The 25,942-nt window shown below is 47.3% G+C and overlaps 1 protein-coding gene across 1 annotated transcript in view; it reads left to right on the forward strand.

The window, feature by feature from the left end:
* Window positions 1-25,942, forward strand: part of ABLIM2 (actin binding LIM protein family member 2) — a 63,157-nt gene that overhangs the window by 13,570 nt on the left and 23,645 nt on the right. The window contains exons 2-11 of the mRNA XM_063309804.1: window positions 509-652; window positions 4,537-4,714; window positions 7,524-7,633; window positions 10,032-10,158; window positions 12,311-12,404; window positions 13,896-13,983; window positions 14,898-14,956; window positions 17,790-17,867; window positions 20,553-20,699; window positions 23,493-23,613. Coding sequence (XP_063165874.1) covers window positions 509-652; window positions 4,537-4,714; window positions 7,524-7,633; window positions 10,032-10,158; window positions 12,311-12,404; window positions 13,896-13,983; window positions 14,898-14,956; window positions 17,790-17,867; window positions 20,553-20,699; window positions 23,493-23,613 — 1,146 coding nt within the window. The remainder of the gene's footprint in view (window positions 1-508; window positions 653-4,536; window positions 4,715-7,523; window positions 7,634-10,031; window positions 10,159-12,310; window positions 12,405-13,895; window positions 13,984-14,897; window positions 14,957-17,789; window positions 17,868-20,552; window positions 20,700-23,492; window positions 23,614-25,942) is intronic.

Consider the following 25,942-nt stretch of genomic DNA (forward strand, 5'->3'; position numbering starts at 1 on the left):
TATTTCACAGATGTTGCTCGCCTAGACACCCACTCATGTTTGGACTACTGGGGGCCACGGGCGTTTCTCGTTTCCCTGGCGTTTTTGCTGCACGCCAGCGGAAATTAGTTTCAGGGCCTAATGAGGTAGGTTGGCCAATTACGGTTGAAATAATTCCAGTCTGCTTTTCATGCTAAGAATAAATGGCTATGAACTGGAAGGGAAGGGGAACCACGGAGTGAGCTTGCCCCTGAGAATTGTGGAGGTGATTCTGCTTGCACTGGAGCAAAATGGAGCCCTGTCAGTTTTACATTAAATCATGGCTGATGCCCAATAAAAATCCAAACTGTCCCCTAATAATACATGGATGCTTGGGGCAGAGAGAACTCTCAGGAGTTTGGGTAGGCCTGCATCACCACGAACCTTCAAACGCTGGTAGAATAAGGTCATTTCTGCTGAAGGGTGAAAGCAGGAATGGAAGCAATCTTCTGTTTAACCCTTTGATAACAGTTGTTTTCCTTTCTTGCAGCTTCCCAACTACAGGCTGTGCATAGCCATTTGGAGAAGCCTTCTGGAGCTGCAATCCTGTGCCACAATTGTGGTAGTCCATGCAAAGGAGAAGTGTTGAGAGTGCAGAAGAAGTATTTTCATATTAAATGTTTTGTTTGCAAAGGTATGTGCAGTAAGTTATTTGGTGGGGAAAAGACCGGAATGCATAGCATTTTTGTCATTTTGCCGTGGTGTGGCCAAATATTCCTCCCTAAAAATTGCACTTCTGCATGCTTTGCAGAAATTTATCCATGGGAAAATAGGACAGTAAAATTAGGGTGGGCTATGACTATGCAGATTGAATTTGGGTGACTGCAGGATAAAAGGGACTTAACACCATTAAGAGAGAGGCCTTTCCTCCCTGGCCAAGGGCCAAGACTCCTTGGATTTGCAAGGCAGCATCCATCCTAAATATGGGCAGCCTCCTTCTTTTCCAGCAGCTGTTAACACCCCGGGATGGGGAGAGTGAATGAGGAAGCTGTTCAGCATCTTTAACTGGAGCAGGGTTTCAAAGCAGCCCCACAGGGATACTTAATGCTAGGGAATGTGTGGGTCATGCAAGGCCAAAAAAAGAGGCTTTCTAGACAGTCCTTTGATGTTTGCAGTTTATACTTCAAGTTTCTGCTCAGATAAGCAGGTAGCAGCCAGATTAAAGAAACAAAATGCAAAAAGTTGAAAACATAAATTAATACAGTACTAAAATTAATTAATAGTTGCAAGGCTGATAAAAGGGATTTGCTTGTGCCTATTTTCAGAATGTCAAGAGAGGGGACCATTCCAAACTCCTGAGAAGATGCATCCCAGATCCAAGCATCTTCCACAGGGAACATTTTCAGACAGGTTCGCAAAAGGGGAAACAATCCTTGCAGTTTCCTCTTTTTGGGCCCCAAGCAAAGTCCAAGAACGATATCCTGGGACAGATCTCAGTTTTCTTTTTCACTTGGGTGGGGCTAATTGGCCCCTGGAGGGGGATGTTTAGCCCTCCCCCTGCGATCCCATCTTTGCGCTGAAGTTGGCACTTAGTTGGGAGCGATACGTGGGCCTGCAAGGAAGGCCCTGGGCTCTTCCCGGGGAGGAAGAATCTCGCCTTTGGCTGTTCTTTTCGTGGGAAAGGAAGGCGAGTCCTCTGGGCACCTTAGAAGGCGGCCGAGGCGTGCGGTGGTTGCCACAGATTGGCCAACAGGCCGCTTCAGACTGAGGAGGCTGTAAGGTGAACTTCGTAGTGAACAAAAGGCCGCCCGTGGGGGAGTCAAGAGCAGCGGGTGGCCCAGGGTGGATCCGTTCCGTCGCAGGTCTATAAATAGGCACGTTTCAGAGTCCTGAAGGTCATCTGGGAGAACCGGCAGAAGAACCAGGCCTAAGCGAGGGGGCTTCGGCATTCATAGGACGGGGCCGCTGGCTGGAAACAGTTGATGATGAAAGTTGAAGCACAGTACGACTGCTGAAGCTTTTACTCCCTGCTGCCGGTTTGCCAACCTGAGGGGGTGCAGCAGAGACGCCGCTTCACACATGGCAGCTGCGCCGTTGGCAGAGGCTGGACTGCAAAGCCTTTTGCCTCTTAGAGTCTCTGGCTCTGAAAGAATGCATAGGGTGGGGGCCCTTCATGGCCAGAGGTGTATTATTGGTGCCCTTGCAGTCGCACCCAGAATGAAACGCAATACCAGCTGCTGGATTTGGCTCGGACGCAGGCGCCTTGACTGGAGGATCTGCGGCCCATTGGCTGGAGGTGGTTGCTGCGGAGCAGGCCGCTGACTCGCCCTTCACAGAAGTTAATGCAGCTCTTCAGACAGTCCAAATTGGCTTCTCAGGACTCATTACAGGGCCGGCGCCAGAGTCCCTTAAACTTTGGGTTCTGGGGGGGCTCTGCTTCTCTCAGTGGGGGGGAAGCACTTTGTGAGTTCACGGCCATCACGACCACCCATGGGCTTTGCCTCAGAGGACGACATGGGAGGCCCCAGGCTAGGTCTGTCTTTTTGTCTCGGAGTGGCTGAGACATGATCTGAGGGGGCAATTCCGTGGAGTTAACCGGTACCACAGATCTCTGCAAGGGGGGGGACTTTTTCAGTTGGCCTACCCACAGTGCCAAATAGACCTTGGTGGTTTCCAGTGGCCACATGGGGAAATTCTCAAAGACCCGGCAGGCAGTTCTGCTAAGCGCCTGGTTGACCTCTGGAATAAGGGGTTGGTGGCAGCCCTCAACAGGTTGTTCCTGAGTGGCCTCTCTGTAACCAGTGATCCAGGGGAGATCCTCAGTTTGTTGAGAGGTTCTGGGAGAGGAAGCAGCAGAAAAGATCCCTGGAGTGATGCTGGGGCAACACGATGGGCAAATGTCACTGTGTAAGGGGAAGAGCCCGAATCTGAATCAACACTGTAGTGGTAAGAGTGGCAAATTGAGATTACATCACTGCTCTTACTGCATTTGCAGATAGCGCCCAAGCAGCTTTCTTTAAAGTTATCCGCCCCTGCTAAAGCCAGAAGACTGTCTGCTGGGCGTTGTGAGGTATCTGCACAGCATCTGGAGGATAAAGTTGTTCATTCAAAGTTTTATTCCAGCTGGACAGGTCCAGCTGAGATGACAGAGGCTTGATTTTGCAAGCTTATCTGGGCATTGTTTGAACCTCTGGATTCTGAGGAAATAAATTGGGTCCTCTATGCTGTTAGCTTGGCCCCCAAATTAGATCCCTGCCCTGCCTGGTTGGTGAATGTGGCCAGGGAGGTGACGGGAGGCAACGCAAACGCATCCCTGAGCGAAGGAGTAGTGCCTCCTTCCTTGAAAGAGGCACTGGTGTGTCCCGTCCTTAAATAACCATCTTTCAGTAGGGCTATTTTGGTTAAGTATCGACTGGTCTCCAGTCTTGCACTTTCATTGAGAAGGTGGTTGGTCTGCAGCCACAGGGAATCCAGATTATCTGAAACCCTTTTGGTTGGGATCCAGGACTGCTGCGTTTGATGATTCTTGTTGATGAACTTGGGTGATAGGGAAGTATGGCTCCCCTGGTCCTCTTAGCTGCCTTCAGTACGTCAAACGTGGTATCCTAGAGTGGCTGGGAGGCAGCTCTGTTCTTCCGGGTTCTCCTCCTGGAATGGATGGTTTCAGTCCAGGGGAGGGAGGTTAAAGAGACCCCAATCCTCTGTTCAGTGCAGGATTCCTTGCTAGGCATATGGCTGTTTTCTTTCATTTCTTGTCCAGATAAGTTCACTGGTGAGGTAGGATTCTTCTCTTGGTGTCTGTTGTGTTTTTTTCCCTCAGCAAGGTGGGTGTAGGCACTTTTCTTCCAAGGAGGCAACCTCTTCTGCCTTGAGGTAGCCAAAGTCCTGGGAAGGCCCTGAGTCAGTTGGAGTTTTTACTCCCATCCACGTTCCCTGAAGCCTTGTCCAGCCCGTCCTCCAGGTGGGACAGCCTGGTTGAAGCAAAAGGCTGTCTTGAGCCTCCTCAGGATGCCTCGCTCAGCCCGAGGACTACAGCAGGGGCTGGGCAGAGGAGTCTGTGGGGTGGGACAAATGATGAAAGCAGCACTGTGCTGTCCCATTGCACACTCCGCCTGTTTTGTGCACCCATCGTGATGTCGCACGCGTGAGGAGCAGAGCTTGTGTTGCAACAGCCTAGCCCTGCTTCCTTTGCTTTAAGGAACGCATCAGATCCTGCGAAGGCCTCTGGGGCTAAGCTGGCTCTCTCTCTCGGCTCCCAACACAGCTATGGGGCTTGGGATGTGCTAGAGGAAGACACAAATAGGCTCCTCCCTGGCTGACCTCTGCTAGCAACCATCCTGGCCATCTGAAGACACCCAGCCAAATTGGGAAAGAATTCCCAGCATTTCCTGCAAGGTCAAAGATTTGTGCCATCTGTATAACTCTTCCCTCCTCTTTGAGTTTGGTTCCCAGGTTCTCTGGCAGATGGAGGAGGGAGGGAACAGCCAAAGATCTACCCTGTTCCTCCGTAGCTCACAGCATGGTGTCTGCCTCTCAGAGGCCTTTCGCTGAAACTCCCTCGGTCTGTTTTGATTGCAGCGTGTGGATGCGACTTGGCGCAAGGGGGCTTTTTTGTGAGACAAGGGGACTACATCTGCACGTCGGACTACCAGCAGCTCTACGGCACTCGGTGCTTCAGCTGTGAGGAATTCATTGAGGGAGAGGTGGTCTCGGCCCTGGGGAAGACCTACCACCCAAACTGCTTTGTGTGTGTGCTCTGCCGGTAAGCTCCTGAGTGGTATCTTCCTTCTGAAAATGAGAAAAACCAGAGAGTTATAGGCCACTTCAAAAATAGATTCAGTTCTCCCCATTTTCTTTTGGGACGGCTCCCGAGAGCATCCAGAGCAGCTGACCAAAAACTTTGGGTCCCATCCAAGACACTGCTTTCCTTCAGTTAAGATTTTCTGCTGATGGAAAACCTGAAAGCCAGAAGTCCTCATCCAGTGGCCAGACTTAGCTTCTGAATGCTGTGTGGCTCAGCGGCCTCCCAGCCCCCCGGTTTGTTTGTCCCTGTAGTCCAAAAGCCGTCCCACGAGAACCTCAGGCCTCTTTGTTAAACCCTAAACAGCTGGAGAAGCAGGAATTACCTGGAGTTTCATGAATCACATCTAATGCTGGGAGAAAAAGGGGTTAGGATACAGAACCTTGGAAATGGAATAAGCAAAATGCTGCCCCTTGTTTATTAGTGAATTCATTAAGGCCGGTCTCTGAATTGCTTGGACATCTTTTTCCCAGACTGTGAAACCGAAGGGCTAACTTTCATCTGCGCTTTGTCAGCTTCTGAGATGCTCCCTTTTCGTTCTCCTCCTCTGAAAATTTCTCCACTTGGCTGCGGCCTTTCAGAACGTGTCAGGATTCCCAGAGTCTCAGAGGAGGAGAAACCTTTGGTTGCCTGTCTGTGGCTAATTAAATGGGCATCAATCCTCCAGGCTATGCAGTGGGGGGGCTTCCTTGCATCACTCTCCACCCCTGCTGTTGACAACACGGGGAAGCATTCTGGACAGACCTTGTGCTAACCAAGGGACGTCCTGCCATGGTTTTGGATCCTTGCAGAATGACAGCTTTTAACTTAACATTCCTGCTTGTGCAGTTGTTGCAGAAGAGAGACGACAGACTCTCTTTTGTGCGTTGCATAAAATAGATAGCTTCCGAAAGTGAACATTGTGCCATTCAGTGTGTGCCTGCGCAGAGACCATTAAATGTTGGGCTGAGCTGCAAGGCAGCCAAAGGAGCAGCAGTTTGGGTGACCAAGAAAGAGGGTGAAGGAATGTTTGTGGAGGAAAAGAATCCCTTCTGGAGAGAACGTCCCCGGAAGAAAAGTTTGAGCGTGCAAGGTCAGAGGCAAGAGTGCTCCTGAAGAGAAGGGAGGGCCAGAGGGAAAAGAAACAAGCCTCTGGAGGCTGCAGGACGAGTGTGTTGCTAGCAAGAATGCCAGGATGCCCAGTTCGTTTTGGTTTTGTTTTTTAAATTTTTAATAAGCACTTTATTCTATCTATCTATCTATCTATCTATCTATCTATCTATCTATCTATTTTCTATTTATTTATTTATCCAATTTGTCCCCACCCATCTCCTCCCATCGGGGGACTCTGGGTGGTTTACAATAATCAGTTAAAACAACCATCATACAATGAATAAAATATACAGTATAAATTTACAGTAATAAATAATATAAATAAGAGTAAAAAATAAAAAAGTCCAAGTGGCAAAAGAATCTAAAACAGTCCAAGTGTGGTCTATAGCAGCCATCCCCATGTAGATCTATTCCCCTCTCCGCCCCAAGCAAGGTGGCAGAACCAGGTCTTCAGGCTCCTCCGAAAGGCCAGGAGCCAGGAGGAGCCTTCTATCCCACCTTATTTATTTTTATAAATAACTCAAGGCAGGGAACATGCCTAATACTCCTTCCTCCTCTTATTTTCCCCACAACAGCCACCCTGTGAGGTGGTTTTGGCTGAGAGGGAGGGACTGGCCCAAGGTCACCCTGCCGGCTTTCGGGCCTAAGGCAGGACTAGAACTCTCAGTCTCCTGGTTTCTAGCCCATACATCTATAGCTAAAATACAATATAAAAAATATAGGAAAGCAAGAAAAGTTAGCTAAAGAACAAAGAAAAAACTATAAAAGTGAAGAAAGGAAAGATGGTTTCCCATTTCTTCAATACAGATATAAATACAATCTGAGATATAATCTCTTACCCATAATTAAACCATATTAATATTGTTTCTTTCAAAGAAAACCATTTAGTCACTAAAACCCGCAAGTAAAGCTTCATTTTTTTCCATCACATGCAAATGGTCTAAAAGTGGTTGCCAAGTAGCGATGAATCCAGAGACAGCATTCTCCCTTGTCAAAGCTGGGAGCGCCACCATTTGGGCCACGTCCATTAGTTTAACCATCCAGTCTTCCACTGTGGGGATTTGTGGGTCTTTCCATCGCTGTGCAAGTCCTGCAGCTCTAATCGTACGTGAAAGTAAATTTCCACGTTGCTTCTCTAACTCCTGCTGCAGCAAACCCAAAAGGGACATTTCTGGGTGGTGGTGGTGGTTGTTGTTTTTTGTATGTTCACTTTGAGAATCTTATATTACATATTTATATATTCCACATTTGGTCCCAAAACTTTTTAGCCTTGTTGCAGGTCCATCAGAGATGATAAAAAGTTCCTTCCCCCTGTAAACATTTTGCACAGACATTTGTTACACCATTACACATTTTTGACAACTTATCGGGTTAAATACCAACGATACATCATTTATAAAACATTTCTTTTAGATTATAATTCAGCGTAAATTTCAAACCTTAGCTCCACATATTTTTCCACTGCTCCAGCATAATATATCCAAAGTTCTTAGCCCATTTAATCATACATTCCTTGACATGTTCATCTTCCAGATTCCTCTGTATCAGCATCTTATACATCTTAGTAATAACACGTTCATCATTCGTGCAGAGTTCCATTTCAAATTGAGTTGTTTCGTTAACAAATTTATAGTTCTCTTTATCCGCTTTAATGCCGCTTGCTTATCCTTACCTGCAGGCAGCCGTTTCCTCCTGGGGACCGCGTAACTTTCAATGGCAAGGACTGTGTCTGCCAGAAATGTTCTCTGCCCCCTGCTGGTACCAGTTTTCCAGTCCTCCAAAGTAAGTTACGGCTTGAAAAATGTATTATGAAGCGGTGGTTTTTAATAGCAAAAAGAAAATATTCTCCTCGAATGTCTGCCTTGTGTGCAGCCTCCAGGTTGATGTTATGCAAATGATGCACACAGTAAAAGTTTCACCATTCAGGTGCTGTTTATGGAGGCAACCCAGAAGTCACGGCCGGTACAAAATGCGGCAAGTCACGTTCCTGGCCAAGTAACTTGGTCAGGTGAGAGTAAGATGGATTCTGACTGATTACCAGGAGGCTTCTGTGCCCAGTTCAAAGCACTGGTTATTTTTTTCCCAATAATTTTATTGAAGGTTATGTTGAACAAGTAAAACTAATACAACAACTTGATCCAGAAATACACTTAAAATATATATGTGTATATTTTAATTAATTATTTTTTAAAAGTGCAGGAAAAAACCAAACCAAAACAAAAGGGAAGAGATAGAAGAAGCCTCCCCCTTCATCCCCAGCAAGCATAATCAACATTAACAACTTATCTCTGTTTCTTAAAATACAACCAAATACTTCTTCCTTCTGTGCCTCGCCCCATTTTCTCTAAACCCATCTCTAAATCTTCAGCTCTCGTTAATCAGCAAAAGTCCGGTAAGGGTTATCAGAATTAACAGCTTAAATATTTTTATCTCCATTTCCATTTAAACGAATTCCCCCTGATCCCTCTCAAATAATCGAAGTCCAATCCCTGTTAACACTGAAACATTACCAAGAATTGCCATCCATCATCCAGTCCCAATAAAAAAAGCCATTAAGCATTACCAGAAATAATAACCCCTTATTTATATATAAAAAATGACGGCATGTATTACAAATTAATCCATTTCACCCAATTAAACATTGCCAAAAATAACTATCATCATCCAGTCTTAGTCAAAAGAACCATTAGACATCACCAGAGATGATAGCCCATTATTATGGCCATGATCCAATAAACCACTTTTGTATTTTTTTAATCCTTTTTCCCAACGATCTTTCAGTCCCACGAATAAAATTCCAGCATCTGCTTCCTTGTACTCTCTTTCTCTCTGGTCTCAAAATTCTTGTCATCTTTATCAAAGTCCTTTCCAGCGTAGTAACTCCAGTAGATCCCTTATATTCCAATATAAGAAGATAATCCACGTTGCTCTTTTAATGTATTATTTGTATATATATATTTTTTATTTTTAGGTCTTCATCCAATTCCATTTGTAAATATTTCCATCTCTTTCTTGTGAGTTGTAAGTCCATTTCAGTTTCATTCAGTGGGGCTTGTTCCTCTTCAGTGACGCCTTTGGATTCCAATAGAAATAGCCCGAGAACCCCTCCAGTGTCCAGCCTTCAGAGTCTTGTTATCAGCTCAAAATACAAACGAAAGAACTTCTCACAAGAGAGGATCCTTTTAATTAACTTCAAAGTCTTCCTTTATTTCAAATCCTTCTGAACCCTTAATCTGTTTTAAAACTTTCTGGAACCAGCACTATAATCACCCTTTTGCTGTCTATTACAAAAGTTCAAACATGTATTCTTGCTTTCTAAATGGATTGCAAACTCACCCAGCGAAGACCAGACCTGCGTTTTTTCTACCTTTAACAAACAATAAGAAAAATAAACCCCCAAGTGATTAAAGAAGAGGAGGTTTGGTCAAATTTTGAGTCTATAAAAGGTTACATTAATGGATCAGAGCACGATGGAATCCCATGACTCCCAGCTGATCGCAAGAGACCACAAAAACATCAGTTTCTGCTCTCTATTCAAAAAACAGCTGTCCAGAGTGCATATGGGTAATCTCAAGATCTCTCCTTGGTCCAGAGAGAATTTTTGGCAGTCTGGACCCAGTATCCAGCTGCCGTAATGTCTCCTGCGATTGGTGGAACATCGGTTTGCAATTCCTCACCGGAACTGACTCCCGAAGTGGTGGTCCTTACTCAGTGGTGCAGCCCCGGGACGCAGCCCACTGCCTGTCTGGCCTGAGGGGTCCAGGGGACCCGGGGCACGCAACAGGCCTTCCCAGTAGCGGCCCCTCTTTGGAGCCCTCTTCCCTCGGGGTTCAGATGGCCCCCACCCTGTTGGCGTGTGGCTTCAGCAGCTGTTCAGCTGCTGTTTTAGTCAAGGGGTGCCCCTGAGATTTTTCTTTATTGGCGTTTTGGCCATGCGCACTTGCCCGGTTCCCTTTTTGTTACGAAATGACCACACTGTGCCCTGGGCAGAGCCCTTGTTGAGTGGGCTGTAGCTTTTGCAAACCAATAAATGGATGCTCACTGTCCCTCTGGGGGCTGCCCCTGGCCAGTCTTGGCTGATCCCCAAAGCTAAGCAGGGCCAGGTGTGCCCAGCTGGCAGGTTGCTGGGTCCAGCGGCAGGGGCCGCTTCTGAAGGTTCGTCTTTCTTTTTTCTTTGCAGATTGTGGGAACTGCGGCTCTGAAATCAAGAATGGTCAGTCTCTGATAGCGTTGGACCAACGCTGGCACCTGGCCTGCTTCAAGTGCAAGATTTGCGGCAAACTCCTCAGCGCGGAGTATATCGGCAAGTAAGTTGGGGACTCCCTGCGGGGGACACAGCCGTGAGGGACGCGGGGCCTGTGGCCTGCCAGTGGCTCTTCCTTTCTTCCGGTTTCTGAACGTTGTGTGGCGTCACCTGGGTATAGACAGGGCACCCCTGCGCGACTGATTTTGCGCTCCTTCACATCCATGGCCTCCCAGGGTGTTCCCCATTCTGGAAACTTAGTGGAGGGCGGAGGCTCCCTTGACTGGCAGCTGAGTGGCTTTGGGCCACCTGTAGCCCCCAGACCAAAAGGCAGAGCGGGGGATCTCTCACCCGGTGGCGGGACATGGGAGCTGGCGTGGGGAAAGGAAGGACTAGGGGTGATCCGCCTGTCCTGTGGGTGGAATCAGAACCACCTCGTTGAATGAAATGGCTCATAAGGCTCTGCCTTGCCCAATTGATTCTGCCCATCCAGTTTGGGCACCTCAGGAAGTCTGGCCAAAACTCCCTTCTCTTTGCAAGGTTTGCGGCAGGCCCTGCGCTGCGGAACCCGTTGGCCTGGGGGCTCGGAAGGGCCTTCCGTTCCAGCACCCAGGAAGATTTCCAGGGAGCTTTTGGCTTCAGCCAGCAGGGCACAGATACACTCCCATGGGCGAATGTTTACTATTTTATTAGCTGCCACATCTTTGGTTTGTTTTTATTTTGTCGCCCGATTTAACCAGTGCCCTCAACCAATACAGCAAGGCACGAATCGCAAACCAGAGGAAGCTGGGCTGAGGGCTGGCAGCAGGAGGAGAGCAGTCTGTGGGAATGGGGGGCTTCTGCGCTGCCCTCCCGGGAAGAGAAGCCAGGCGAGCCTGAGGGCTATGCTCAGAGTGGCTCGACGGGCTCTGCTCCCTCCTCCTGGCCCTGGTCAGCTGGGATGTCCACAGGGCATGGCTGGAAAAGTCAAGATGGTGGCCACAATGGTGCAGTGAGGCTGTGCCCATTTTTTGTGGGTGTTGCTTGAGGAGGTCCTCCTCCTTTTGCTGAGAAGAAGCAAAGCTTATTTTTTACCTTTATTTATATTATTTATTATTGTATTTTATTCAGTGTATTTTATGGTTATTGTTTTTAATCGATTGTTGTAAACCACCCAGAATCCCCCGACGGGAGGAGATGGGCGGGGACAAATTAGATAAATAAAATAAAATAAAGCTGTGGGAAACACAGGAGTGGCAAGAGGTGCCAACAGCCCCGGGGAAGGGCTGCTCGGTAGCTGGGACAGCCTCTCCACGATCCCAGCAGCCTGTGGCCCCCTACGCAGATTGAGTGGCCGCAGAGTGCAGCCCGCCTGCCGCCCCCTCCTTGGCCAACAGAGGGCAGCAACAGAGCAGGTTGAATGAGCCGTCCCCATCATGGAGAACTGCAACTGGGCCGCGGGCTTGTGCCAGCTCTGGTATAGGAGCGATCCCTTTTAAAGCCTTCGTGCAGTCTTCCGAATGGGAGCAGGCAAGTGGAAAACAGTTCCAAACAGGCCTCCAGCCTGGGGAGTGCGCTTTGCAATGGCAAATGGCATTTACAAGAAACGGTGAAGATGCCCTGGACTTGGGCTCAGCTCCTGGAGACTCCGTGGCCACAGCCACACCACCCGCACGGCAGCCCCAGAGCTGTCTTTCGGGGCAGCCAGGGAAAACCAGCAATGGAAAAATCCTGATTGCACATGGATCTTGATCGTACCTGCAGAAGAGGTCTGAGCCTCCTGGGGTGGATGGTTTGATAAAAACAGCCACCGCTGCTGCACATCAGGGGATAAGAGTTTGGAATTCATTCAGAAACTTAAATTGCCCCACCGGAAAGGCTTCGTGCAGATGTGAAGTCCACCCTTCTGGGGAATCGCTCTGCCTTCCCGGTGATTGCGCTTCAAAGGCAAGGTGGCATTGCTGGGTAAAAGGACATGTATGCGTGAAAGTAGGACGTGGTTTGGTGTTCTAAGTGTCAGTAAGCTTGGAATCGGTCTTCTGGCTTCTTACAGACTGATTCAGCTTTGCTGGCTGGGGAATTCTGGGAGTTGAAGTGCATGCATCTTAAAGTCGCTAAGGTTGAGGAACACTGCTCTAGAGGACGTGTGCCGCTATTTTTCTCACTTTTCCCCCAGCGGTCAGCTGGTCTTGAGAGCCAGATTTGAGGCCGGGTGTCTTTCCTTTCCTCTCCTCCAGGGACGGAGTTCCATATTGCGAAAGAGACTATCATGCTACCTTTGGGATACAGTGTGACCGTTGTGGGAAGTTCATCACTGGCAGAGTTCTGGAGGTAAGGCAACGGGGGGGCTGGAAGAAACACACAGCAGGGGAAAAAGCTGAGCTGGATTTGTGAAGTGCCAGAATTATTGTTCAATTTGATTTAAAAATAAGGAGATACCCTGTTTCTCAAGGAAGACATCTTTATTCAGGTGTTTTCCTCGCTCTTCCTTCTTCAGTCAGTTTTGCCTCCGCATTCCTTGGATGCTGCAAGATCCCAAGGAAGTCAGACGGGGGAGAAGGGGGTTGCCTTGCCCGAGACTCCATTTATTGCCTCCCCCATCCCCGCATTTTTTCTCACTTTTTGAGTCCAGGATAGAACTTCAAAAACCCAGTTTTCAAAATTGGAGCAGATGTCTTAGCTGAGAACTGGGGACTACCCAAATGTCCCCTCAAGGATGGATTCTGGTCCTCCCCCAGAATGCGCCAGCCCAGCAGTGCCCCTCGCAGGAGCAGGCGCTCCAGCCCTGCCCCTTCACTGCTCCAGATGTTTGGAAGAGCCCCCCCATCTCCCCCACCCCCTCCCTCTCCTCTGGCCAGAAGTGCACCAACCATTCTGTGATTTCTGCCCCCCAAAGGAAAGAAGGGCTGCAGGGAAAGTTGTACTCTTGGGGGGCAGAAGTGCCAGGCAGGTGCCACATCCACTGCCTGGACAGGAGGTGGCGGGGGTCCTGCAGGGGCCCAGTTGGAGCCCAGCGGATCTCACGCCTCCATGGAGACCTTTACCCCACCTCCTCCTGGCACAGCAGGGGCTGGCAACAAAGTGGAGGATGCCCTTGGCAAAAGGTTGGGGGCATCTTCATGCTGCCTTGGGCAAGCAGGAGGATGAGTCCTTGGGATAATTTTTCGCCCTGGTTCTATGGGAGGAAGTGACCGTCAGCCCTCTGGTGGATTTTTCTCCGGTGGATTCATTTGGCCACAGTGAACGCTTGCAGATAGATGGTACTGGCTGCCCACCAAGGCTCAGACTAAATCCGGCGCTCTGTTTAAAGCTGGAAGATAAATCACATGCAGAAGGGTTGTTAGAACTTGTGCACCCTGTTGGAATGAATTGGCCAGGCACCTGCTGAAGTAGGTCATGGATTTTATTAAGTGCTATCAGAAAAGACAGGGGAATGCAGGCTGTGAGGAAGACTGAAACAAACTGAAAATCATTATTTAAAAATACAGTAAAGCATATTTTACATTTTGTCATCTGTTTGATAAATTACTAGTTCTAGCCTTTTTATTTTCATAGTTTGAAAAATAATTCTTTTGTAAAGCAAGACTGCAACTATATCTCTGCTGTGCAGTAAGCCTGGAATATTTTAAATCTTTAACGTATTTTAAGATGTCTTGCATGAAGCCATATTTGAAGCAGTTTTACACATTACTTGTGAGTAAGCCCTTTAATATAATTGAACTTGCATTTCAGGGGACAGGAAAATGATTGCCGTGCAATGATCGAGCCGTCTGTGATCACTTTCATGTTCATTACTCCCCCCCACCCCCTTCCCTCCCACAGGCCGGAGAAAAGCATTACCACCCTACATGTGCCTGCTGTGATAAGTGCAATCAGGTGTTTGCTGAAGGCGAAGAGATGTATCTTCAAGGTGAAAAAACAAACAAACCAGACATGTGAATTATTGGCATTAGGGGTGGGCAAGCATTTCTAATCCAATCCCAAATATTTCAGCCTTGAAATATCCAGTTAAGAGTTTAGGACAGTTGGTTTGGGTTTGACATGGGCTGTTTCAACAGTTCCAGTAGCTCAAAGGAGGCTTCTGTTTTGCTCAAAGCATTTCTGGGGTGGCCAGAGCGGCTGGTCTCCAGCCTGTTCAAAGTGCCTTTTAAACGTGAGGAACATTCAGCTTGAAACATTTCTGCTGAATATGCAATGCAAGAGAGAAATTTTACTTGGATAATTTGCTCAGAGTAAGGGAAATACAGTAAAAAAATAACTGAATAAACAGACTGATTTTTTTCCTCAAATATATGTACAGCGTATATTTCTATAAAGCTGCTGTTGATTGCTTAGTTATACCTGAATAACCTTTGTGTTCTTAGTTATGGTAATGTTAAAAAGATAAATACGTTGTCCCATATGTGGAATCACACAAATAATTAAATCACCCATGGAGGCATCACCTTTCCTTCTGAATCTGATTAAGCATACTGGTTTATTCACCCTGACTCCAACTAAACAAAATAATCCCCATTTAATTCCTAGCTGCCTAGCTAGATGGCAGCATCAATATGATTACTGAAAGGTAAGGCCGGGCAGGAGCTGGAGGGGACCCCCCCCCCCACATGGAAACTGTGGGGAAGATTGGGAAGAAGGCAGAGGTGAACCACCTCCATGTTGCAACCAAGGAAACGCTGTGGGTAAAGGTTGGGCTGGATTTGAAGGAGACTTTAATAATAGCTGGGCACAATCTTCTAATAAAGCCATCATTTACCTTCTATATATAGAACGTTGAAGAAAAAACTCAGACAAAACTAACTGAAATTCTAATTCTGTTTTCAGGGACTTCTATTTGGCATCCAGCCTGTAGACAGGCAGCCAAAGTTGAAGAAAAGGCCAAGGTAAATGTTTCTGAAATTAAAACATGCTTCATTTTATTTTATATCCTCTTAGACGTCTTTGTCACAGCATGCAGCAGCATCTAGCCGGTTCAGCTGGCCTAGTTAGTAACCGGATGCAGGGTTACCGGGAAGTCCCACAGCCATTGACTGGGAAGTTGAAAAAACATCCTCTTAAATGCAACGGCAAACCTTCCCGACCTCTTCCGAGAAAACAGCAGGGAGGAGGTGTCCCTGGCGTCTCCAAGAGTCCAGCTGCACTCCAGGGACTGCCATCACCATAGCTAACGTCTATCAAACTGGGGTGCTTTTTTGTATTCCAAAGCCGTAAAGCAATTCCCCAATTACTGTATGGAGCCCAAGTTGGACTGCATTGCATCTGTGCCTCTTTGGAAACAGTACAGTCTAAATCTCTACAGAAAATATTCAGAGTCCATCACATTGCTCCAAGCGCAGCTCTGTGAAGGCAGCCAAGCCTTCCTCCTGTTTGGTCTAAAAATGTTTTATCTGGTGTTGCCCCTGCGTAAATGCAACCTACCCTGGAGAGTGATGATGAAGAAGGAACTTCATTTGTCAGGGTTATCTTGGGAAGCTTTTCATATGCTACCCTATAATCAGACGGCCAAAACAATACTGTGTTTCTGTACATTAGACTTAGAATGGCAAACTAATTCTGCCTCCCTGCTCAAATATCCCCCTTTAAGCAGCTCTGCTTCTGTGTGGAAACCAGTGGCTATTGGAGGCATTTAGCAATATCCAAAGTTAAAAGATTTTTCATGCTGGTTCGCCACGATGCTCTGCCTACTGCTGTCCTGGAAGGAAAATTCAGAGGAGTCCCTTAAAATGATTGATTGTGCCCCTGCAAGTCAAATGAGTGGGATCCTTAAGTCATGCTGCCCCACCCTGCCTCTTCTGCAGAAATACTAGGAACAGGCATACTCTGCACCTCGTCTAGTGGACTTCCCAGGATGTACAGAGTGTTTTTCTGTCCAGCTGCCCCTGGCTGCTCAGGACAACTCCACACCGCTGGCGGTGGCTAAAGTTTGCTCTGCCACCTTCAGGATCAGCAATCAAATTTTGAACCAGCAAGAGAAAAACACAATTCCTGGAAAGAATTTTAGTTTCCTCCTTTTATCTAGCTTTTAAAACTGTATTTTATCTGGAAGACATACTTTCCCTTTTCTTTCTTTCCTTTTTGCATGTTTTGACCATAAATTGAATAAATTGAGTTAAACACTCAAGGGGGATTTTACTTTTTACAGGGATGGGTCTTGTCCCCATACCTATTTAACTTACGCAGCAAATACATGTTTGGAAGAAATGACAGGTGGAATAAAAACTGGAGGCAACCCCCTTTAACCATTTGGAAAAATGGAAAATGCCCCTCACACCACTTGTTAGGTGGAGTTAAAGAGTGCCTAAAAGAACCCCTGAGGGATGAAAAAAGGGAAGGTGAAAAGGGTGCCCAGTGTTAAATCTTCTTAAGAGGAAGACAGCACCCTGCATGCTTGGTGGACATACAGGTTGGCGTTGAAAAAGGACAGGTGGTTGACCGTGTTCTTTTGTTTTTTCAGCTCAAGAAACAAGGGAGAAAAGCAATAGTATATTTAGACAAGAAAATGAAGGTTAAGGACATTTCTATAATAACAGAGATCCAAGTAGTCAAAATAGTGGTTTTACTAAGGATGGTGTGCAGCTGTAAAAGTCGGAGATCAAGAAATTGTGAGAAAAATACTCCTTTGAATGATGGGTTTGGAGACAGTTACTAAGATTATGGTAGCTCTTATGGTAGCAAAAAAACAGGAGCGTCTGGTAGCACCTTTTCCGACTAGCACAGTTTATTTAAAGGCAGACGTTTTGGCAAGCTGCAGCTTCTCTCTTTGGATAAAAGGTATTAGTTGGAAAAGACATTAGCAGACTCGTCTAGTGGTTAAGGCAACGGGCTAGAGACCAGGAGACGGAGAGTTTTAGTCCCACCTCGGGCATGAAGGCCGGCTGGGTGACCTTGGGCCAGTCCCTCCCTCTCAGCCCAGTCCACCTCACAGGGTGGTTGTTGTGGGGAAAATGATAGGAGGAAGGAGTATTAGGTATGTTCGCCGCCTTGAGTTATTCATAAAAATAAAGGCGGGATAGAAAATAAATAAATACTAGGGACTCACTCTTGGAGCTGATGATCAGCAAACTGAAATTGACATACTTTGGTGTGTGGTGTGAGTGGGTGATGGAAAAAATGATGCACTTGGAAAGGTTGAGAGAAGTAGATCAAAAAGGTCAGATGGGTGGACAAAATCAAAGAGGTTCCAGAATGTCCTTGGAAAAGCTCAGTGTTGTTACAGGAAACCATTCAAGATGGGGAGTGTTCGCCCTAGAAGGCACCTGACCAATGCTTCAGCCAGGAAGTAGCGCCTTTTCCAATTTCTTCTGATTTTTGGCTTCTGTAGGCTGACCCAGCTCTCCTCCTCTGATTTCTATATGATTCTATATGATTTCTGTATGATTTAAGAAATAAAAGCGAAGCTGAAATGGGGCAATAGTTGGTTATAAAACTAGTTAGTTACAAAAATTCCAGTTTTGAGGTAATTTACCTGCTAGTTTTAGGGCAAAGTGTGTCTGTAAGAAAGAGGCTTTTAAAGTATTTTCCAACAATAAATATTTAACAAATTTATTTATTTATTTAACAATCAAATTTTATCACCGCCCATCTCCCACCAAAGGGGGGACTCTGGGCGCTTTACAACGAACCAAGTTTAAAATTCAGTGCCGTTAAATACAATACGTATACATATGATAAACAATAAAATATAAAGCTCATCTATGTATTTGTTTTCAGCTGCAGGAAACCAGAACATCGTCTGAAAGCATAATTTCTGTGCCTCCTTCAAGTGCATCGGGTTCCCCAAGTCGAGTAATTTATGTATGTATTCATGGTAAAATGCTAAAAAATAAATGGAAAGATAGGAATCGTTCAGAATACAATGATGTTGATAGGTTCTTATTTGTAAGAGATTATTACCAAGAGGTCTTTGGAAGTAGCATCTCAGTTTTGTTGGGCAGAGGGTTTATTTATTTAAGAGACTTACCGTATATGGCTGACCAACTCAGACAGCTGTGACTCTGCGTGGCATACACACAGCAAGCAACAAAATAATCAAGAGCACAAACAATTAACAGTTAAAATCAGAGCAACAAGAAGCAGTAGGAGATCAGGAACTCAAATGTGCCTTATACCTTCCCTGGCAAGAATTCCAGGCATCCTGGCCCCAGTGCTCAATGCCTCTTTGAAGGCCAACAAGGTCGGGGCCAACTGTGTATTATGGGGGAGATCATTTCAGAGGGCAGGCAAGGCACACCTTCTAGGTCCCATCAGGTAGCATTGTTTCAGAGAGGGGACCACAAGCATACCCATCCTACTAGGGTGTGTGGGTTGGGAAGATACCATTGGAGAAAGGTAGTCCTGCAAATAATCTAGTCCTGTACCATGTAGCATTTTATAGGTGATAACCAGCACCTTGAATTGTATGCGGAAGCCAATTGGGAGCCAGTGCAATTTTGCAAAGTAGTAGTATTACATGGGCATACTGAAGTGCACCAGCAACTACCCACACTGCTTCATTCTGGACCAATTATGGGTGGCCTTGAAGGGTAGTCCCAAGTACAACACGCTGCAGTAATCCAACATGGAGATGTCTAAGGCAAGCAGGGCCTCTTAATCCAGGAACAGGTGCAATTGATGCACAAGTGAAGTTGTACAAAGGCTATGAATCCAGGAGAACCCCCAGACTGCACCCTGGTTCTGAGCAGCTGCAGAGAACCACAGAGTCGACCTTCAAGAAGGAATGCAAAGATGATTAACAAAACACCAGTTCAGTCTGGGAAGGCACAACGGTGTGAGATAGAAACTTAAAGCAGCTCTGTCTTGACTCTCCTTGGTACAAGAGGGAGGGAAGGGGAAACACTGCCAGGTTTACAAGTTTCTGTTATAGCCTGGAACAGTGAAACAGAGTTCCAGTGCATCCACTGGTATATTGAACTGCACCCCAGGCCAACAGATTATTTCCCCCAGTGGCTTCCCGGGAATACTAAGAAGAGGCAAGGAGAGAGTAGAGCTCGGTAGCACCCCACCGAGCAGCGGACTAGGGCTGGACTGCCCCCCTGCCCGCCAACACCATCTGGACCTGAATCGGGCAGAAGAAATCTCCCTGAGGAGCAGGAGGAAGAGCTGCGACCATGACAAGGGTCAGATAAAAGAAACCGGAGTCCAGGGCAGAAATGTAATTTGAGAAAATGTCTTAGGCTTGACCCTCCCTAGTTCTCATGGAAATAAAGGCCAGGAGGGGGGAGACTCATTCAGACTTACAGGATTCTGTTACTGTAACTTTACAATAAATGTAGAATTAGCATTCATGACTTTGGTTTTCTAGTCTGGTCTACCTCGAAGGGCTGACAGGAACCAGCTCTGGAGGAGGAGGACCATCGTGCCTCCCTCTCCCAACCCCCTGAGTTGGTCAGAAGGATACCGTGGTCATTGGTGTCAAAGGTCAAGTGGGGCCAGGATGAATGCACTACACCCGTCTTGAGCCTGCGAAAGGTCATCAGCAAACGCAACCAAAGCTGTCTTGGCTGCGTATGCCGGTTTGAATCCTGCCCGGAAGGGGCCCAAATAACCAGCTCCCTCCAGTGCACTATGGAGCCGTAGGCTGGCCGCCTTCTCGACAACCTGCCCTGTGAAGGTGCTCCAGATCACAAAACCAACCCCGCAGGAAGTTTAGAGTTTTATCTTACTGAGATGGGCCACTGTAACAGAATCTTGCAAGTCTGACTGTGTTTTCCCTTCCCTCCCTCTTATATCCCAGGGAGGAGCCAGCCTGAGTCTCTTCCTATTGCTTTTCTTTCTCTCGGGGGTCAAGGCATGCTTCTGGACACTTTGTGTTTGTAACCTTTTTTGAATAGTTTCCCCAAGGCCCCCTCCATGTCTCCTGTGGGTTATTATAGCCCGTCTCAGCGAAGGATAGTTCTCGTCTTCCCTGGAGTGGATTTCCTGTGGGGCTGATACCACCACGGAGGTCTCTCCGAGGCTGACTCGCAGAAAGACCTTCAGGACCTGAGCTGCTGCGTTTGCTCAGGAGACTTTATGGAAAAGCCTGCTTGAAAGCCCAAAACAATACAGAGTTACTTGGGTCTTCCCTGTCTACGGATATCTCAGATACTGGAAAAGTTCACACGGTGAATGAAAGAAGATTCAGTGTTGGAGAAGTCATGTTGTTTTTTCCAGCAAGGATTGCTCTTCTCTTTTTCGATTCTTTTCCCTTTAATCATATTTTCCACCATTTTTCCTGGAATAGATCTTAAGCAAGCTGGTGATAATTTCCAGAAACCCACCTCAATCCCTTTTTAAAAATGGAAGCTACATTAGCTATTTTCCTGTTCCTAGCAATAGATACTATTTTAAGAAAAAGTTTCGTTCTTTTCTTTTGCTAGGTCAGCAATTTCACATTTAAGTTCTCTGAAATCCCTGGGGGATGCTTTATATGGTCTCAGGATTTTTTTTTTTAATCGTACTTTGTCAAGGAAGCTGATGCCTTCTTTCTTTGATTTTTAGGCAAAACTTGGAGAGGAAATTCTTGACTACCGAGACTTGGCTGCTCTCCCCAAGAACAAGGCCATCTACAACATTGACCGCCCAGATATGATCTCCTACTCTCCCTACATCAGCTACTTGACCGACGACCGGCACAGCCATGGGGAGGTACTGACTGCTGGGCATCTCCGGGCGCCGTGCATGCGAGGCATCGGGGGCAGCAGTCGCGCACCGAGGTTCCGGGTTTGGCCAACTCTCCGGCTCGGGTACCGATGCTCTTCCATCAAAAATGTGGCGGGTGGATGCTCTGCTTCAGTGCAAAACCCCATTTCTTGCGTCACAGTTGGGCCTACCTACATGTTTGTTTCTTATCAGAATTTATTTATGGAATGTGGGCCCCACTTTTCCTTGTGTTTTGAGGAGAAGTTTGGAGGAGGCTGGAAAAGGGATGGAGGAGAGAGCAGAACAATCAGGAGGCAGGAGCTGAGTCAGTTGGGGCTTATCCAGGTCAGCTGCATGGAGCTGATATTTTCCCCAGCTCTAATTTCCAACTGTGGTCCAGGATTGCAGATTGGCGAGCAGACAGCCTGATAACTAGAACCGTCCCTTCCAACCTGTAAATAAAGTAATGAATATCTTGCTTTGTATATTCAGTTAGTGGCAATGTTCTCTATGTAAAATATTTTTTTTTTATTGTGAACCGCCCAGAGTCCCCCGTATGAGGGAGATGGGTGGTGATAAAAATATGATAAATAAAATAAATAAATAAAATAAAAATAGTAACTCAGACGGGGCAAGAAGCCTGGGAAGAAGGCATCACGTTATGCAGAAAGACTGTGCCTGAATGAACTGGCTCTAAAAGAGGACAGGAAACTCCTTCCAGCTTCCTAGATTCTGTGTTTACTAGCATTACAAAGATCTTCCTGAAACCTGTGTAGTTCTTGTTCCCTTGCCCAGCTGAGTGGGCTAACTATGGGGAAACCAAGGTAGCATTCAGATACACATCTCCTGTTTGGCACCAACTAGACTGACACTCGTTGAGCTTCGGCTTTACCTACCTGCCTACCTAAGAGGAGCATCAGTGCTTTGGAACAGCAGCACCGGCCTGGCTTCATTTGGTGGGGTCCACAGCCAGTGAGTCTCACGTCACTTGCTGATCTTGACCTCCAGGACTTGCTTGTCTCTCTCTTTCAGTCCGTGTGTTTGGGCCCTCCTTGGAATGGATGGGAGACGGTTCAGTGTGTGCAATCTCTTGATTATTTTGTACCATGTTATTTTATGCTTGATGGTGGATAGCTGAACATGTGAACTGAGCCTACAAGAAAGTTCTCTCTCTGAGATGGTCTAAATGTTTTGCCTCCCCGTGTGCAAAGTTCTATTTCATTTTCTTCCTTTCCCTCCCTCCCCCATCCCTTAACCTCCCCATGTGGTGGGCTTAGGGGGACTTGCCCTAAAGCCCTCTGTGGGGTTTATGAGTGGGTTGGAAACTATTCCACTGACAGATGACAACAAAACTGAACAATCAGGAGCCATAGCCTCCACATAAGGAAGCCCCAAGCCCAGAATTAGAGAAGCAATTGGCATCTTCTCCAGAAGAAGGAATCATCCAACCCTGGGAAGAATGCCCAGGAAAACTTGCTTTGTGCTGTGACGGTCCTTGCTTGGCTTCAAGATGGAACTTGTAGAAAGACCCGGGAGATTACGGAAGCTGGCCTTGGAGAGCTCTCTTTGAGAACCAGGACCTGGAGGCCTTGAGGTTAAGACCCAACATCTTCATTGACCCAGAAGCATATTGGCAGCCCATGCAGTTGGAACTCAGTGGGCTGAATATCTTTTACTTCCTAAGGAGGGAGATGCAGGGTAGCCTTTTTTGCTAAGCCTAAAATCACAAAATTTTGGAGCTGGACCATCATTGTGGCCATGGAGTCCAACCTCCCACTCAATGCAAGAATCTGTATTAAAGCATCCTCAGCACTTGACCATCTAACCTCTGCTTGAACACATAAGGAAGATTGGCTTTGTCTAAGAAACAGGTTTGGATCAAAGAAACTCACAAATCTGTTGCAGTGAAGAAATGATAATCCCGTGATCCAAAAACCTGTCCTGTTGAATGCAAGAATCTTCCAGTGTTCCGTTTGCCTGCGTTTCATTTCATTTCTCCTCCATCTCACTTCTACCTCCAGATTGTTTGGGCAGCTGAAATATAGAGCTGGTTGTCCTCATCGTGCTGATGGCATTTTGCTCTCCAACTTTGGATTGCTTTTCCCTGGGGCCTCATATAAAAAGACTGCTGTCAACACTGATCCTGCATTCAGTTTGAAAAAGGGAGTCATTCAGGATTCTGAGTTCAGTATTTTGGCAGCAGCAGAAGGTGCCTGGATGAGGCTGTGCAAATTTGGCCCTGTACATTTGGAGGCGGTTCCATCATGAGCTTGTTTTCTTAATGGGGTCAGAAAACAGGAGACTCTAAACTCCAGCATTTGAGAGTCGTCTCTCAGCCTCTTCTGCATAATCCAGTTTGTCGGACTCTAATTCTGATGATACCCAAGTGTCTGAGTCCTGTGGTGTCACTTTCTGCACCCATAAGATTGTGTGTAAATCTGCCATTGTTGGATCCTCTCAGTCTGTGTAGATGGCAGAAGCATTCCCAATTATTTTGGAGTGTTGGTGGATGAGGCCAGCCTTGGCTGCTCTGCTTGGCACAGATGATTTAGAAAGAAGGCCTTCTCTTCTCTTCTCTTCTCTTCTCTTCTCGGTTCGTGGGTAGATACCCTGCAGCAGATATTTCATAATGGCTATTAGGAATGATGTCCCTGTAGCTTGCATAAACAAAATAAATGCCTGGGGAACAGTCCCAAGAAAGGAATATCACATATATCAGAGCTGCTGACTGCAGGTGTCTTGTGTCCTTTTTCTCCCCGATGACATAAAAAAGGTCCGCCTTCCCTGTCCTCTTTGCAGGGTGACCAAGATGACCAGTCCTTCAAGCCGTGCCGGATTTCAAGCCCCAGTTCCACCAGCTCGCTGGGCTACGGACGTACCACTCCTCTTTGCCATTCACCTCCGAATTTCAGCAGAGCAGGTAAGGGCCAGGCAGGGCCGTCGCCCATCTTCCCTTGGCCTCTAGGAGGGAAGCCTTCCTCTCTTTCTGGGTATGTGGCCAAGACATCCTGGACTCTGTGAAAGATGTAGCCCAGGAGGCTTTGAACATTATCAGGTCTGGGCACCTTCAGGGAGCTGGTGGGACATCTGCTGGGAGAACTCTTTCTGAAGAGCAATCAAAAGCCCAGTGGCCAAGCCCTCCCCACAGAAGGGGGAAAGCAGTTTAGCAATGGGGAACGTGAAGCCGTTCTTCTGCCGCGGCACCTGCTTTTCCCACGGGATGGGGGATCCCAATGACCACTTTCTTCTGCAAGTTCCTCCTCATCCAGTTTAAACAGGTGGTCCTGTGGTGGTGGAAAGGGCTGTGGAGGGGCACACCTGAGTTTACTGGGCAATTTCTTGTTTTGTATTTGTTTGGAACTGGTGTTATTACCCTCTATGATATTTTTTAGGGGACAGGCAGAACGTAGATATTTTTTACCAAATATATATTTTTTGCAACACTTTCCCCCCTTGTGGTGTATGTGCGTATGAGTATATGCTTGTGGCTAGAAAGCAGTGTAAGAATACTCTTGGAGCGAAAAGTGCTTTATAAATGTTTCAACGGTTGTGAGCAAGATGAGAGTATGAGAGACAATTGTCCCTTTAGGACAGTTCCCTCGACCTTTTCTTCTTTGTAGGGCAAAATTGAGGGACGCGGTGGCGCTGCGGGTTAAACCGCTGAGCTGTCGATCGGAAGGTCGGTGGTTCGAAACCGCGCGGCGGGGTGAGCTCCCGTTGCTCGTCCCAGCTCCTGCTCACCTAGCAGTTCGAAAACATGCCAATGTGAGCAGATCAATAGGTACCGCTTCGGCGGGAAGGTAACGGCGTTCCGAGTCGTCATGCTGGCCACATGACCCGGAAGTGTCTGCGGACAACGCCGGCTCTAAGGCTTAGAAACGGAGATGAGCACCGCCCCCTAGAGTCGGATTCGACTGGACTTTACGTCAGGGGAAAATTATGGATGCTTGTAGTAAGACGAATGTTTTCCAGGACATGTACTTCTGCCATTCTGACTCTTGGTTTGTTTGTTTCATGTTATTTTGTGGAAATGTCTTGTTTGGGTTGAATGTAAAGCACCGATCACATTCCCAGTGCTCATAATTCTTGAGGGAGCCCTGGATAAATATGAAGGCTGGGAAGGGCCGGTGGGCCGAGCAAACAGGCGGGGGGGTTCTGAGCAGCAACAGCCCTCGGCAAGAACGCTTGCGGGAGAGGGGAAGTTAAAGCTAAGCAGTGAGTCTGTTCTGAAGCTCTGTGGGATGAAGATGCAAAGCCCTCAACCTGCGCTGTCGATTCCTGCGTTCTTGCTCTAACAGTTGTGAGATGTACACCAGATCCCTTAGTGCGAGGTGCTGCCTAAGATGACCAGAATATACAGAGAGTGGTGTGATCCTGGGAAGTGTAGTGATCTTGCACGATTGGGGGTAATGGTTACTTTCACTTACTGGAGAGGAGTTGCAGGGCCTTGGAGGGGCAGAGGGTGCCCTGCCAATGAGAGTGGCCCTCTGGCCAGTCTTGTCTTTCCACAGGAGGATCTGTCTTCAGGGCCCCCAGACCGGCACTTCCTTTTATTCCACAATCTTACTGAAAGGCTTTGAGAATGTGGCTTTTTCCTAATGTTTGACTCCTTTTCTGTATTTCAAAAAACTGAAAGGAGTTTGGCAACACCTCTTCCAACTAACAAATTTTATTAAAAAGCCTAAGCCGGAGAGAAGAGAAAGGCCTGGTGGTCCTAGGTGTTCGTGGGGTCAGCTTCCCAGCCAGGCACCCCCCCACCCGAGAGAATGGACCGGCTCTCCTCATCGTCTGCAATAGCCACACGTCCTGAGAGCAGAATCCACACCTCTGCAGGCTGCCCGGGTTGGGGGAAGCCCTGGAGGGGGGAGGCTAGCTTTGGCCTTGGGGCTCTGATCGCACCAGCAGCATGGCTGCATTGTTTGAACCTGCAGGGCTGGTCTGCAGAGTCAGCTTCCCCCAGAGCGTGCACAGAACAGTCGCCATTTCCCGAGGGCAGGGATGCATGAGGTCGTCCTTTCCTGCCCCAGCCCACTGGGAAGGGCAACTTTCACCCATTTTTTCTGCTGTGCAGCAAAATTCGTGTTTTCTGGCTTGGGTCACTCAACCCCAGTTGTCTGGATTGATTGATTGATTGATGATATTTCTAAGGCTGCCCACCTCACCAATTGCAAATTTCCTTGTAGGCAAACACTTTCACTCTATGCTGTGTCAGAAATGCTCTCTGGTTACCTCCACGGCCATCATTTCTA

Source organism: Candoia aspera, chromosome 8, assembly GCF_035149785.1.
Source record: "Candoia aspera isolate rCanAsp1 chromosome 8, rCanAsp1.hap2, whole genome shotgun sequence".
In the NCBI taxonomy this organism is placed as follows: Eukaryota; Metazoa; Chordata; class Lepidosauria; order Squamata; family Boidae; genus Candoia; species Candoia aspera.